Source organism: Tetrao urogallus (genome assembly GCF_951394365.1).
Source record: "Tetrao urogallus genome assembly, chromosome: 2".
NCBI lineage: Eukaryota > Metazoa > Chordata > Aves > Galliformes > Phasianidae > Tetrao > Tetrao urogallus.
The window spans coordinates 17,554,898-17,569,338 of record NC_136814.1 but is presented as its reverse complement, the minus strand read 5'-3'; the positions used below and the strand labels follow the sequence as shown (position 1 = coordinate 17,569,338).

Below are 14,441 nucleotides of genomic sequence, written 5' to 3'. Positions count from 1 at the left end.
GACATGAAAGTAATACTCAAGACTGTCATGCAAAAACTAGTACCATGCTCATCTTCCAGTGCTGACTGCAGCTCTGCAGTTCCCTTCTGTCACTAGAACATGATCCCTGGCAGCAATCTTGTTCCCAGAGAAGGTGACAGGAGAAAGCTCTGAGCACAGTGGATTAACAGGTTTTTTCAAAGACATCAACTCCTTCTTGTTCTCACATTCTTACTGCCACGCGAATCTCTGCTGCTGTCTCACATTTTTTTCCCCCCTCTTTATCGAAAGGGTGTACATGGTTCCCACAGGCAGCTAAGGGGACATAAGAGGAATGAGCATCTAGTTTTGTAACTCTATGTTAAGTCATACGATATCAACTCATCTGCACACCAGCACAGAGATGAGGGAAAGTGGCACAGAAGACAAATACTATCAAAACACACCCAGGCCCACCTCCAGGAAGTCATCTGCTCTATCAAAGGCCCAATTCTGAAGCCCAGAGGAGCACAGCGTCAGGCAGAAATCCAAATTAAGGACTCCAAGGAAGGGGCATCCTGTCTGGTCACCTCCCAGGGCCGTCCCAGGAAAGCCCCACTGTCCATGCACAAATCCCATCAAGATGGATCACTGCACACAGCTGTTTGGATCACCCTTTGGACTAAAGGGAGCTGCTTCCTGATGGTGTGGGATACTTCAATAGAGGCAGAGCATTTTGAAACAATCAAAATTCAACTTAAGACCCATAATAAAGCAGTAGATCATCACAAGGCAGCAGCCTTCTTATGAAGACAGAAATAAAGAAGCGGTTATGGAAAGTAGTTTGCACTGTTCAAATACTCAGAGCACATCACAAGACCCAACACTAACCTAGACTAAACTCCCAGATAAACACTTGTCTATTAAAAGCACAGCTGAACTTATCCATATAGTACTACACTGTTAAAGACATCTTTATTCATTCCCAGTGGTGGCTCAAGCCAGCCACCCAACTGAATTCTACAGAGCTGTCATTAAAACAGAAGTAGTACTTGGAAAGATTTTTGTTGTTGTTTTTAAATGAATTGGAATGCTAGTTTGTGACAACACATTAACATTTGCTTTCCAAACACAGCAACAGTGTGCAGTTCAACTCACGGGCAGGACTGTAGAAGAGGCTGTAGCAAGCCTCTTTGCAGCTCGTAACATTTTCAGTAGTTCAGTGCTGTTTCTCTCTGAAGCTCTGCAATACCAGCTTTCCCATCACCACAATACAGCAGCAACCCTACCTTCAGCTCCCCCCCCACCCCAACAATATGAGGACTTCCCTTGAACAGGACACAAGCCATGAATACAATGCATGGAAACTGACTAGGGGTATGTCAAAATGCCTCAGCTATGTGAACAGGTTGCTTCATGGCCTATATATCAATATACAATGGAAAGAGTGAAGTACAGGCCTCTCAAATTTCCACGTATTTCAGGAAATCAGCCATAAACAGTAAGTTATGCAACATTTGTAGTGAGAAACTTGCTTCATGCTGCATCACACACTGTTTGTAGGTTAAAGCATCCCACTTATGATTGCCACAACTAGCCCTGAGTGGGTTTTGAGCCACATTCCAGCAGCCATTTAAATCAGCATCCATACAAGTGAACATAAGAGTCACCTTACAATATCAGAAAAACTCTATACCATAATTACCAAGTAGTTCTCAAGGTATGCATGAAATTACTGATGTTTGCATTTCACAGAAATCAAAAACTTAAAGAAATTCTTCAGCATCATCCACTGATTTACATAATTTTATTATGAAATAAATACAAACCTAGTGCTTTTAACAGAAAAAAAAAAAAAATCTACTGAGTTGACAGTTTCTCTTTAGAGCAGATTTTAGACTAATGCCAATACAAAAGCCAGTTTCACAAGGGGAAAAAAATGCAGCAAGACCCTTGAGGACACCTTTTAATCACAGCTGTACAGAGGAATCTCAAAGACCAGATATGCTCAGGTAGGCACTGCTGTGCTTATTCACAAACTTCTTGAGTGTCCGAAACCTTTTCACCTGAGCTTTGCAGCCATGGTGCGACACGTATTTAAAGTACTTGCAATCTAAGCAAGAGAAGAAAAAGTAATGTCAGCTTCACCACAATGCAAGCAAACAAAACATTTCTACTTTTTAAGTAACATGCAAGTATGCAAGTTCTCTATTTCAGAAGGCAATAAAACAATCCAAGACATGCACGTTACCAACATAACTGCAGCACCAAATTACTGAGAGCTGAACAGGCTTTCAACACAAGAAACTGTTCTACAGAGTCTGGAAGTTAAAAGAATGGAAAGAAATCTTCTAACTAACTGAAGGCCCAAACTTACAGATAAATTATGCTCTCACACCATATTCTCATTCTTAATTTTGTCACCACTTCCTGGTCAGACGTTCTAACTGGTTTCAGCAACATTTCAATGAATTCTACCTCAAAAGTCCTGACTTTCACTTTTTTCTTGAACTGTCACTAATTTCACTCAAGACCTCCTTCCTCCTCTTTTCTATGTTATATCACTCACAAGATCCTTAAGGACCACCTAATCCTCAGTATTTGCTAAGACACTGCTTAGACTGTAGCCCAGAGAGCAAACTTTCTGTATCCCTCACAACATTCACTCAGGATCCTGCTGTATATTTTTGAAATTGTGGTTTCAAGGTTATAAACAGAGTCTGTGGTATTGTGACTGCTCAACAAGGCCAAGTAAAATTGAACTCAAACCCAGGAGAAGGCAAGTTATACAAGCTAGGTCTCTTAGAGAGGAACATCAAACTGTTTTAAACGTTTTTCTCCCATTTAACTTCAAAGACCACAATCTTCCCTAGAAGAAAGAAACAGCATTTCTTCCAGGGAGCAGAACAGATGCATCTTATCTCATTAGGGCTAGAACTAGATGTTATTTCTAGTGTATGTAGTGAGAAAGAACATTTAGTATTACCCTTTCCTAGAAGAACTCCAGCCACCAGAGCTTTTTCATACGAAAGGCTTTCATTTTCCTGCCAATTGCTCTTTGCTAAGTAGCGGCTAAAATGGAAGGCTGGCCACCAGTCCTTCCTGGAGTTCCACTCCTGCTTAATCCAGTCAAGATGCTTCTCAGAACTGCAAAAAGGTAAAACAAGAAAAATGGAGATGAAGTAGTGAAGAGGAGGCACTGAGTTTTACAATCAGCTTGGTATGCTAGCAGACTTTGACACTACACTGCAGACTGAAGAATTTAAGCAGCAGTATTTAAAGAAAACTTTGGGTTAATCTATGCATAATCAAACACTACTGTATTGCAAATACTTACCTTATCCCATTATCTTAGGCACTGAAGACCTTACAGTATGTCAGAAATGAAAACAATCTATACACCAGGGAAGTGACCACAATGCCCTGTATTTCAAGGTATTCTGAAGCTGTGTCCTCAAAAACAAAACTGCAAAGTTCAAGCATTGTACCATTTTTCCTAACCGTATGCAACAACATTCCCGGTTTTAACCCATTAACTTCTGGACCTTGTGCATAGGTAGTTGCAGCAATAAAATAGCAAAATGGTCAAACAGTACTGAATTGATTCACCATAAATATGCAGGGCTTAAAAAACATTAAAACCTCTTTTTTTTAAAAAAAAAAAAAAAAAAAAAACACAAACCCAGACATTAGAGATGTTCTGGGCATGGATTGCCTGGAGATGGGGCTCCTTCTGAAATCAGAATCCTCCTCTGAACACATAAGCAAGTAGGTATCAATCCCCAGGCATCTGACTTAGCTGTTAAGAATACATTGTATTCTGTAAGTTACCAACAAAGGAGAACACAACACACCGTGACCCCTTTGCAGTCCACTGATGCCCAAACCTGTTACAGCCAATGTATGTTTAACAGCAAAGACCAAACCATTGTTTTTCTCCTGGAAGAAGGAGAACAGTGACAGGCAGTAAATGTTATCCAGACATTTGAACAGCATTTTCTGCATAAACACGACCTGGTAAAAACCTTTTTCAGCTAATGATTACAGTGAAAATCTAAGAATTGCCCTTAGTAATAATTTCTTCTAGCCTGCCACAGAAAGCACCCTGCAGCCAAGCACAGCCACAGAACTCAGTACATGCCAGCCCAGTATTCCACCTACCAGCGTGAAAGACAAAGGTTACAAAAGAATCACTTTGTCAACTGTCCAGAGGTGGAGATTTGACACACAAATTCCTTTCTTAGCACTTTACATCAGTTACACTTACATTACAATTTGTTTCACCTGTCTTGCCAAGCAACTCCATGCTTTTACATTTTTCTTCCAGCCAGCATAATCCAAGACTGCAAAGATAACTTCTAGCCCCAGTCGACGTCTTTTCCGTTTCTCTGGAAAGAGATTAGGCTGATTAATGAATTAGCTGGATTAATCTGAACTCACTAGTAAGTAACAAAATATTCTCCAAACTTCCTTCCCACATACTGCTGCTTTCCCTATTACTGAGGGCTCCCCCCACTGCTTTCTGCCTCTTCCAAGAGAGAAAGTTAAGGAAGTGTTCATGGGTCTAGAGCACAATTCACAGCAGAGACCCTCCTTAAATGCTGCTGACTCAAAGAGGCACACAAGACCACTCACTTATCCCACACTGCCTTGCTTACAACAGATGCTGCTGTTATAATCACTGCTTCCAGCCAGTGCTGTTGTTCAACACGTTCTTCCTATGGGAAGAGAACACAGTGCCCTGGAACGTTTCAAGTCCTGAGATATCAAAACAAAGAAATTGGACTGACATGAATAGAACAGGCATTTCACAACAGCAGCTACTATACCAAAGGTGTTCTTAAAAACAACCTACCACAGAAGGTAAAAGCTGGAAATATTTACCAGTGTAAATTATTACTCCAAAAATCAGATTGCTCTCAAGAGCTACAAGAATTTAACAAATGAGTCATGTGTGAACAGAAAAAGGGAAGTATCAGCCAAAAGGGATTTTTATTTTTCATATAGAGGAACAACAGAACAGAATAATTTTGATTCCCAGACATTCTATCTGCAGACTTACATACCAGGTTGCAAGAAGATGCCCATTTTGGAAAGCAATGGATCAGCATGGAAAAGCAGTCTCCAAATGAGAAGACTTTTTTCCACCAGCTTGAAGATAAAACTCACCAGTAGATGCTATTCTTTCAATACATAACAAACCAATGCATAAATCCATTTCAACTCTTCCACAAAAGAGAAAAGGCCCCTCCAAACGCAAATACTGAGTTTAGCATATAGAACAGCGTTCCTTGGAAGTAGTGAAACTAGCATTCAGACTAGTGCACCTCCAAACAAATCATTTTTGAGGTCCTGACCGTGCATTACGACCTACTGCTTGGTCAGCCTTTGAGCTCTGACAGGTATTTGTTCACACGAGCCTGTAAATACCTACTTGTCTGCATTGAATGTTTCTGGGATCAGAAAGTCAGGCTGGGATTTTTCTTTTAATAAGTACAACTACTTCAGTAAAAGAAGGCTGTAGAACAATTATATTCTAGATTAAGCATAAAAGAGCAAATATATTTAAAGACTTACTTGATTTTTGAAGCATAGTATTAAAATGTATCATTAGTTCATGACAGGGAACAATATCATGCAAGATCTGGAAAAAACCAACACCCAAAACATACATTGAAATAATGTGAAAGCTTCCAAATGTTTCTACCGAATCCAAAGCAGCAATGTCTTCAGAGCTCTTTGGTGCCTTAGGAAAGCTGTGCAATCAGGTAACCCAATTGCCTTGATACCAAGAATGACTATCAAGAGCTAATTTGCACATCTGTAACACTGCTCGGTGACACAGCACATAAAATGCCCTCATGACTACTGAAAAACCCTGCAACAAATGCAACATTCCCAGGAGCAGCCCATACCACTGTCTTTTTTAGAAAGCTACATTCTTTCATTCCTACACCTGTTCTAAGCTCCCATCTATTGCTCTGTGCATTTGCAGGATGTATCAGACCAGTTCTCAGATCTGCCACTATCTTATAAGATAAAATTAAGTCTATAAAATTAATGCTAAAAAAAAAAATACTGAGAAGATGAAACTTTATATATACAGGCTGCCATCTAAGTCTAAACTTATGAAGCTGTTTTGAAACCATTTGCCCAAACAAAAGCATTTTAGTGCCATCAAGTGGCAAAAGAGATTCAAAAACATTGCTGGAAAAGTTATCAGCACGCAAGGGCAACAAAAGAGGGAATCTAAAAGCAGCTACACAAAGGGCCACGACGCAGCAGGGCTTTTCCTGACAGCCAGAAGTAAACTCCTACTGAACCTTAAGTTCACGGCTTACTGAGAACAACAAAACTAACTGCTGGACAGAATTGGCATGTGAGAAAAGCAAGCACCTAATCGTTTATTCAATAAAGATCAAACTACAATGGAAATCAATGCATGTTTATATACATGTACTTCCTGAGCCATGAAAAATTGATTGGAGCTTGTTTACTGAACTTTTGATGCATCAGTTTCTCAGTGACAGCAAAGACAGTAAGATACACTATTTGCTCCACCTGTTATAACACCCTTCCCAACCCTTTGCTTCCCACAAAAAAATACAGTAAGGCAAATACTACAACAGGAGACAACTGAACCATCATAGCACCATGCAAAGTGAACAACCACAGACTGCATTTACAGTGTTATATATACCTTGAGTGCAGATATCAGTGATTTCTTTGGTGCACCATGTCTCTTTAAGAACTGATAGAGGTAAACATGAGCATTGGGATTTGCAGGAAACTTTGAGTTGTAAGCATAATCCGTTAATACTTCACGAGCTTCTTGGTGGTCTCCATAGAATTCCAACAGCTAAGAAGTTAAGCTTGTCATTAGTTTGCTTCATGTTAGCAATTAAACTTCTTACAGTTCATTCTAGGCTGCTACAGAACTATCCAACAGCACCATAGCAAACTGGATGCGAGTTACACTGGAGTATTTTAATTTTACTGGTTACCTTTAACATAGGTAGCTAAAAATTGACACATAGAAGCAGCTACAGAAGAAAATCACATTTGCACTTCCTTGCTCGTTAAAGAATTATCATCATTCCTCACTGGAAAAAAAAAAATTGAAGCAGACTGCCACGTCTTTGAAGAGAACTCAGAGAACTTGGCAGCTGTCAGCACCTAGTAAAATTCCATAAGAAACACTCAAAGAAGTCAGAGCTCGCCTGCACTGAGAGTAAATCTTCTCAATTTTAAGATTAACTTTATTTATTAGTTAAAATTTGTAAGTAGATATTTTAAAAAAAAAAAAAAAAAAAAAAAAAAAAAAGACTGCATGTTTGGTGTTCAAGATTTAGTGCCACCAGGAAAAACATTGCCCTGCCAAAAAGACAACTTGCTTTCAGGAATTTAAACAAAGCAGCTGTGCTCCAATTTCTCTGCTAGCACCAGGAAAACAGAATGTGCAAGTTGGATGTCTCTTTTTCTTGGCAGCCCACAGATAAAGCTCTTTTTGTACACTATGCAGGCCCTACGGTCCCACAAACATACCTAAATCAAAGCTAGTGGGATATCATTACATATGTTGTTTTTAAAACTGCTTGTCATCCACACACAGCTGAACTGCAGACTTGCATTTAAATGAAAATGAGACAAAGAAACAAAAGAGACAAAAGGAAGAGACCTATAAAAATACACTCTTACATCCACATAAGGTTTCACAAAGAGATCCCAGACTCCAGGTACTTTAATGATCTCCTTTAAGTTCACTGCTGCCTTCCGAAAGGAACCGTGCATTTCCTGTTCAACAGACAAGTCTTCAACTCCATCCTTCTCTGTGAAAACACGAAGGAATGCCATAGTTAGCTTTATTAGCTCAGAAATATCTTGAAGTGGTGTATCTACAAGGTGATCACATCTTGCAAAGCAAGGGCTCCAGTCAAAGCTTTTCAAGAAAAAAGGCCTCAGATCCACCAGTACTGGAACAAGAGATTTGCATTGCTCTGTATCCCAACTTACAACCAAACTCATGATGGGCAGTGTTCTAAGATACCAGTATAAAGTCTGTTTATCTTGTCAAATAAACAAGTAGAGATTCAGCCACGCAGCCAGCAGGTGTATGCTGAATTAGATGCCACATCCAAGTGGCAACCTCTGCATCTTCACCTTTCAATAAAAAAAATTAGGAAAACTCAAGTTTGGGTGGCTTTTGTTAGCTCTAAAAGTTCTAGCAGCAGTATAAAGAAGTCACTGATATAGATGAAAACATGCCTTTGATGATTGTTTTAGGTGATGCTGAGTACAGGAATTATACAAGAATTGAGTGATGCTGAATACAGGAATTATGATTCAGGGTGAAAACACTGCTTTGTTTCAGAACAGTATTCCAGGACTCTAGAAAAGTGCATGTTAGTATTCTATTTTGGCACCACCATTGTTGCAGGATTATCTGTATACCATCAAAACCCAAAGCTTTTGAAGACTAGTACTTCCTTTTAGTGCCTTCATATGTAAATTCAGACAGAAGAGCAGCCTATGTGGAAATATGACTGCAACAAACAGTGATGCCTGCAAGAATAAGTCTACAGCTCAATACAAAAGCAGAATTTGGACTTACCATACTCCAACAGTATGTTCTTCTGATTGGACCAGCTATAGTAGTCCAGCAGTCCCCTGTAAGCCTGAATCAGCTTCATTTCTTTATCCTGAGCAACTGTTCGTTCTCCAAACCTCCAACTCTCTGCCAGCAACAGGTTTTGGTAAGCTTCATCTATCCGTCCATTACAAAGGAGGTGAAAGGCATGCTCTAAACAAACCTGCAATTCAAGCAGTCCATACCACAGTATTTCACATCATAAATGGAAAGAATCTCAATAATATAGCAAACATCTGCAAGGAAGTGAAAGGGAAGAGACACTCATTACTGACATCAAAATAAAAAACGCAAACATAGCAAAATATTTTTATTAGAAGCAGGTTTTACACATTGTTTTATTCAAACTGCATATTCATAGAGAACTTTGGCAAAAAGCAAGAATGGGAGAAAGCAAGTGTCACTAGAAGACTGAAGTGGGCACCAAGAACTTAAGTAACTTTTTGCTGTTTGAAGATGGTGGAGAAAGATTATTGTAAGGTTCTTGAAATCTGCATGGGTGAAAGTCATCAGTCAGGTAGTAAATTTCAGCTGTACTTATTATCAAGGCAGCTGAAAGCACATGGCCCAAAACCTCACTTGTCATTATTAAGTGCTGAATCTATTTCAGAAGAGCTAGAAATGAATGCTAGACCTGAAGAAACCTAGTAGGTTACACTCAGTTTGTTTGTTATGCAACTGCCGAACACCTAAAAAAAAAGAACGCCCAACCACACTATCATATTGATTAGGTACTGGATGAGAGTCTAAGCTTTCAGTTAGCAAACTCCTGTATGGAACTAGTGTTGGAGGACTTTGAACAAATACAACAGACTGAAAGATAGAAACATCAGAAATCAGAAACAGCCAAGGAAACCAAAACAATATAAGTTTGAATAAATCATCATTGGAAAAGAACTGGGTTCTGAGTGACACAGGTGTCCCCAGAATAAGCTTTTCTATTTTATACACAAATTAGCTACTTGAAAAGCGAGCAAAGTTTAATTACAGCTGTTTGACCAGGAGCACAGGGGTCAAATTAAGGACTGAAAACAAGACTTCACAGGTATAATTAGCCATTAATGGGGCATGTATGAAAATGAATCTAACAGTTTGAAGAGTAATTAAAGAATCTAAGCATTACTGAAAGCAGATGAAAATGTATCATCCAAATGAGATGTGGTCAGCTATGGAACAGCCCTTGAAACATCACGCAACTGGTCACTCAGTTGCACTATCTTTTTTGACACTATCACCAGTGATATTTCAAGAGAGCTTTCAGAAGCAGTAGCACTCAGATAGACGTTCAGGTAAATGTGTGGAAAAACCATCAAGACTGCATTAAGTACACTCACCTTCAAATACCTTTTTACTCCTAAAGTTTTCATCTGTTCTATGAAAGAGTTGAATTCTCTTATGTTCCTGGGGGAATGATTACACAGAATTTCTGTTCCTATTCTCCAAATCACCTATTGATATGGGGGAAAAAAAGATACAAAAAAACTTTAGTACGAAAGTGGGAGCAGTCACCATATTACACAGATTTATCAAGCCTGTAATTACTGTAACATATGAATAAAATGTACATCTGCACTGCAAATAGAAAGTATTGTGCTGTCTACTGTTACAGTTACACACATTAATCTAGAGTTTTGTTGTTTCTTTTTTAAACTGACATTCCATGTGTGCTTCACAACTGCTCATCATAAATACAGCGCATCAGCAAAGCTTATGAAAACCATATTTGTTACCTCTCTTCTTAGTAAAAACAATATGCTTCAAAGTTATTGAAAATTTCTGCTTCCCTTTTACTTGTTCCCACTGTGATGTAACACACACAATTCTTAAATTTAGCAATAAAAATTGTTCCCAATCAGATGTAGCTCCTCTGTCAACATAATTTGTTTTCAAGGCCTGCATGCAGAAGGTAATCAAATCAGTTCATTTACCAACATCATTTGATTCCCTTCCTGCTGCTTCTAGCTCAGTACCTGCTTAGGAGTTTTCAAAGTACTGGAAGAGCTAGCACAGAATTCAGTGAGCCACTGGCTTTCAGATTCTGATTGATGGCATGCCAGTTGCAAACATATTCACTGCTTCTCCATTTCAGAAGACTACATGAAGAACAATTTCTGTAGATACGCTACTGATAGAATTAACTTATCTTAAGCCAAGTTTTCATCTGTTGTGCTATTGACCTCCGTAAATAAATTGAAAAAGCAAACAAACAAAAAGCAAGAATGACCAAAAAACCCACAACACACCAGGCTGTAAGCCTAGAGAACTTTTCAGAAGTACAGCCAGAAAAGATACATCAGAGAGCACTATAGATCCACAGCAGCCCTGAGAGGGAGATCTCAGCAAAATCCAGGCTCCAGCAAGATCAGTTAACCTCCCAGCACAAAGGCATACTTGTGTAAAGGTAGCCTGAGAGACATTTAATGGACAGCAGGCTGCCTTCAGCACTATTAATGATGAAGATCGGTGTTCCTCCTGCCACATACCATCCAATGGTTTCTTAACTGTTTTTAGAAGCCCCAATGCCTCTATCATTAATTTTCTTTTTTTAAATGAGCTAGTTTTAACTTATGAATGTTTCTTAACTTTTCAAGTTACATATATATTTTTTAATTAAGCTTATGAATAGTTAAAGAAAATAATAGCCCTAAAATACTATAGGCACTTCTTGCAAGTATCTTATCAACTGCAGAACTGTGCTAAGGGACACAGACTTACCTCTGATGGCCCCATGTATTCTGTAGAGAAGTCTTTCTCCAGTGACTCGATGTAGGAGGTCAGGAACTCCGCAGCTCTCTTCCACTGCTTCTGCAGCAGTGCATCCTGGATGTAATTCAAACACAACTCCTTGCTCCTCCAGAAGTTTAACCTGCGCTCATTGGAAGACGCTAAACGAAGCAAAACACGAAAAAAATCAGCTAAACCCAGGAATCAGAGCTTTTACCAGGTAACAACCTGCCTGCTACTTCCATTACCCCTCTTCCAGGAGCTCTCTCAGCCACTACAGAAGATAACGGTAAGCTACATGGTTTAGAAGCTAAGCACACCCATTTTCCGCAGGGGCGAAAGAGACTGGAAACACGGAGCGGGAACAGCACAACGGCCGCGCCGGGGCCCCCACTCGCCTCAGCGAGGGCGACAGGCCGGCCGTGAGGGGTTCCCGCCATCCTTACCCGCTCGGTAGAGGTGCCGCGGCAGGAAGGGCAGGTGCAGGGCCGGCTGCAGGGCACTCCCCACCTGGGGACCATCCATGGCCCCACAGCGAGCAGCCGGAGCGGCAAGACAACAAACCACTTTTGTAACTACACCAAACGGCGCCTGAGGGCGGCGGCCATTTTTGAGTCTGGCGGGAAGGGGGCGGGCCTCAGCTGCCAGTTATGTGGAGAAGGCCGGGAGAAAGCGCATGCGCTCTGTAAGGCGTGGCGCAGAGCAGCGGCCATGTTGGGAGCGGATCGTCTTTTGCGCCTGCGCGCTGAGGGCATCGTGGCGCTCCGTCGTCGTGAGGGAAAGGGAGCGGGGTTCTGCCGCCCTCCGAGTTCCTGCCGAGGGAGTGCAGGGTCGTGCCTGGTGCAAAGGTTACTCTAAAAATAATGGTTGATTAGATCCTGAAGTCACTTTTTCCGTTTTCTATATTGATTTTTTGTTAGTTTGCGATGGATTGGGTTGGAGGGGACCTCAAAGCCCACCCAGCCCCAACCCCCAGCCATGGGCAGGGCTGCCCCCAACTCAGCTGCCCAGGGCCTCATCCTACCTGGCCTGGAGCACCTCCAGCGATGGGGCACCACAGCTCTATGGGCAGCTGTGCCAGGGCCTCACCGCCCTTTGAATGAAGAATTTCCTCCTAACATCTAACATAAACTTCCTCTCTTTTCATTTGTAGCCATTCCCTCCTGTATTACCACAGTCTGCCCCTGACTCTGGTAATACGTTCTGTATTGTAGAGTAATAGCAGTGCCCGTGCCTTCACGCAGTGCCTGGATCTTAGGGATCTGTTTGCATCAGCTCTACAATGTTGCTTGCACCTTTGTGGTAGAACTTGTTTTGTTCACTTGTTCAGCTACTGACCATGGTGGAGTTCTTGGGGATGTTTTCCAAGTAAGAATGCAACTTGGTTTCATTGTTGGTTGCTTGATTCTGTTTTTTTGTTTTTCCATGAAAACTCACCTATCTGGGATGAGTAAGTAATGACCTGACTCAGTTTATGGGTTCATCTCCTCTGGTGTTCTGGTTCATCCGTGATCAGTGACAGTTGTCAAGGGGAAAACGTATGTTGCAGAGCAGCTGCTTGTAGTGTCTCAACACTCTTAGTATCATTTCTTTATGACATTTAATAGATCTGGGGGCTGCTTCAAAGAAGTGTCCCTGTACAGCTTTTTTTTTCTTTTTTTTTAATTAATCTTGTGTTCTAGTTTTTGACAAGAATTTCAGTTCTTAAGTATTTGGTATTATTTGCTGATAGTTAACATGACCAAAAACTGTCTCTGGTCTGTGGTACAGGTTCTTTACTGATGATATCCTTGTCTGTTCTTTACAATTTGTCCCTCCTATGAGTGTCTCACTGATCAGTGTTGATAACAAAGTGTGGTGTCACATCCCACAACATTTCTGTTCTCATTACATCAGTATCCTAGTTTCACTATCTTGCTTGCCCCAATTTATTTCTTGAAGTCCTAAATTTGCCTACAAGAGTACTCGCATTTGACTTGTTACTTTTTATGTACTTTTATCTTGTGTCATACATGAATGAACTTTTGTTGATTCTTATGTGAACGATGCCAGTTGATCTTGTTAATAACTACTAATTATTAATGTGGTCATACTTTAAAGCAGAAAAACTATTTTCTAAGTGTAAACACATACAAAACTTTACATTCTCTGCACATAAGTGAACTCTCTTATTGGAATACATGCATTTCTATGATTTGTGTTGAAGGCTGAAATAACTTTTGCCTGAAATATCTAAAATGATGTGAAATATTTCTCTTACGTCCTGCATTAGAAGAAGCTATGGGTACATTGTTGCAATCAAGTAATTGAAGACGTAGGGAATGCTTCATGGTTGTAGTGATTAAAGTCATGTACACCTATTGACTGCAAGGTACTCATTGCACAATAAAAATAATGACTTATGCAAGAAGTATGTAATGTTGTTTCTTTTCACATCTCCCTTTCTGGCCCTTGTCTTTATGACTACGGACACCGTTACCTTTTATCTTGGTCTTTTAATGTGGATAAGCTTGATAACCTTGTACCGACAGTGTTGAACAGCTCTGTCTTCACAAGCAAGTGGAGCTGGAGACCAGGCTAGGAATTAAGGCACAAGGAAATTAATGTTAAAGGAAAACTGGTTTGTCTTTCATTCTTCAGTCATCATAAAATATAACTGGAATATACTTACTTTCATATACAGTAGTGTTTTACAGTCTTTTAAGTTTGCTACGTTTGTATGCTCTTATTCCTTGATACAATTTCTGTGTGTTTTTAAGGTTACATTAGGAGGTACATGTTCTTTTGAGATACTTCTCAGGAGAAGTGCAGCAAACAACTCAAACTGGTTGCAAACCGATACAACTGCCATCAGAATTTTATAAATCAGTCTTTCTTAGAGTTTTCAGCAGACAGTATTAGCAATGGCTAATAGGTACCATCTCTTTTTACAGGCTATGAAATGCAAAGAAAGTCAGCAAAATCCTGGGGAGGCCATCAGCAGTACTGCATGCTACATCCACGATACTGTGCTAGGCCTGAGAGAATATCTGTGGGCATTCTGTCACTTGAGCTGCTGTATTTCTGCAGTGTTTGCGTGTCGCCTTTATTCTCAGGCTGGGCCAGGCTGTAA

At 40.3% G+C, this 14,441-nt stretch overlaps 1 protein-coding gene across 1 annotated transcript; it reads right to left on the bottom strand.

Annotated features, from left to right (window-relative positions):
• Positions 1 to 1,949: 1,949 nt before the first annotated feature.
• TAF1A (TATA-box binding protein associated factor, RNA polymerase I subunit A) lies at positions 1,950 to 11,854 on the bottom strand (the record flags this gene model as incomplete). The annotated part of the gene is made up of 10 exons (XM_079532504.1): positions 1,950 to 2,071; positions 2,945 to 3,105; positions 4,226 to 4,346; positions 5,536 to 5,602; positions 6,659 to 6,817; positions 7,657 to 7,787; positions 8,570 to 8,768; positions 9,940 to 10,053; positions 11,321 to 11,490; positions 11,776 to 11,854. 10 exons carry the CDS (start codon positions 11,852 to 11,854, stop codon positions 1,950 to 1,952), a joined length of 1,323 nt encoding a protein of 440 aa, XP_079388630.1.
• Between the last annotated feature and the right edge of the window lie 2,587 nt (positions 11,855 to 14,441).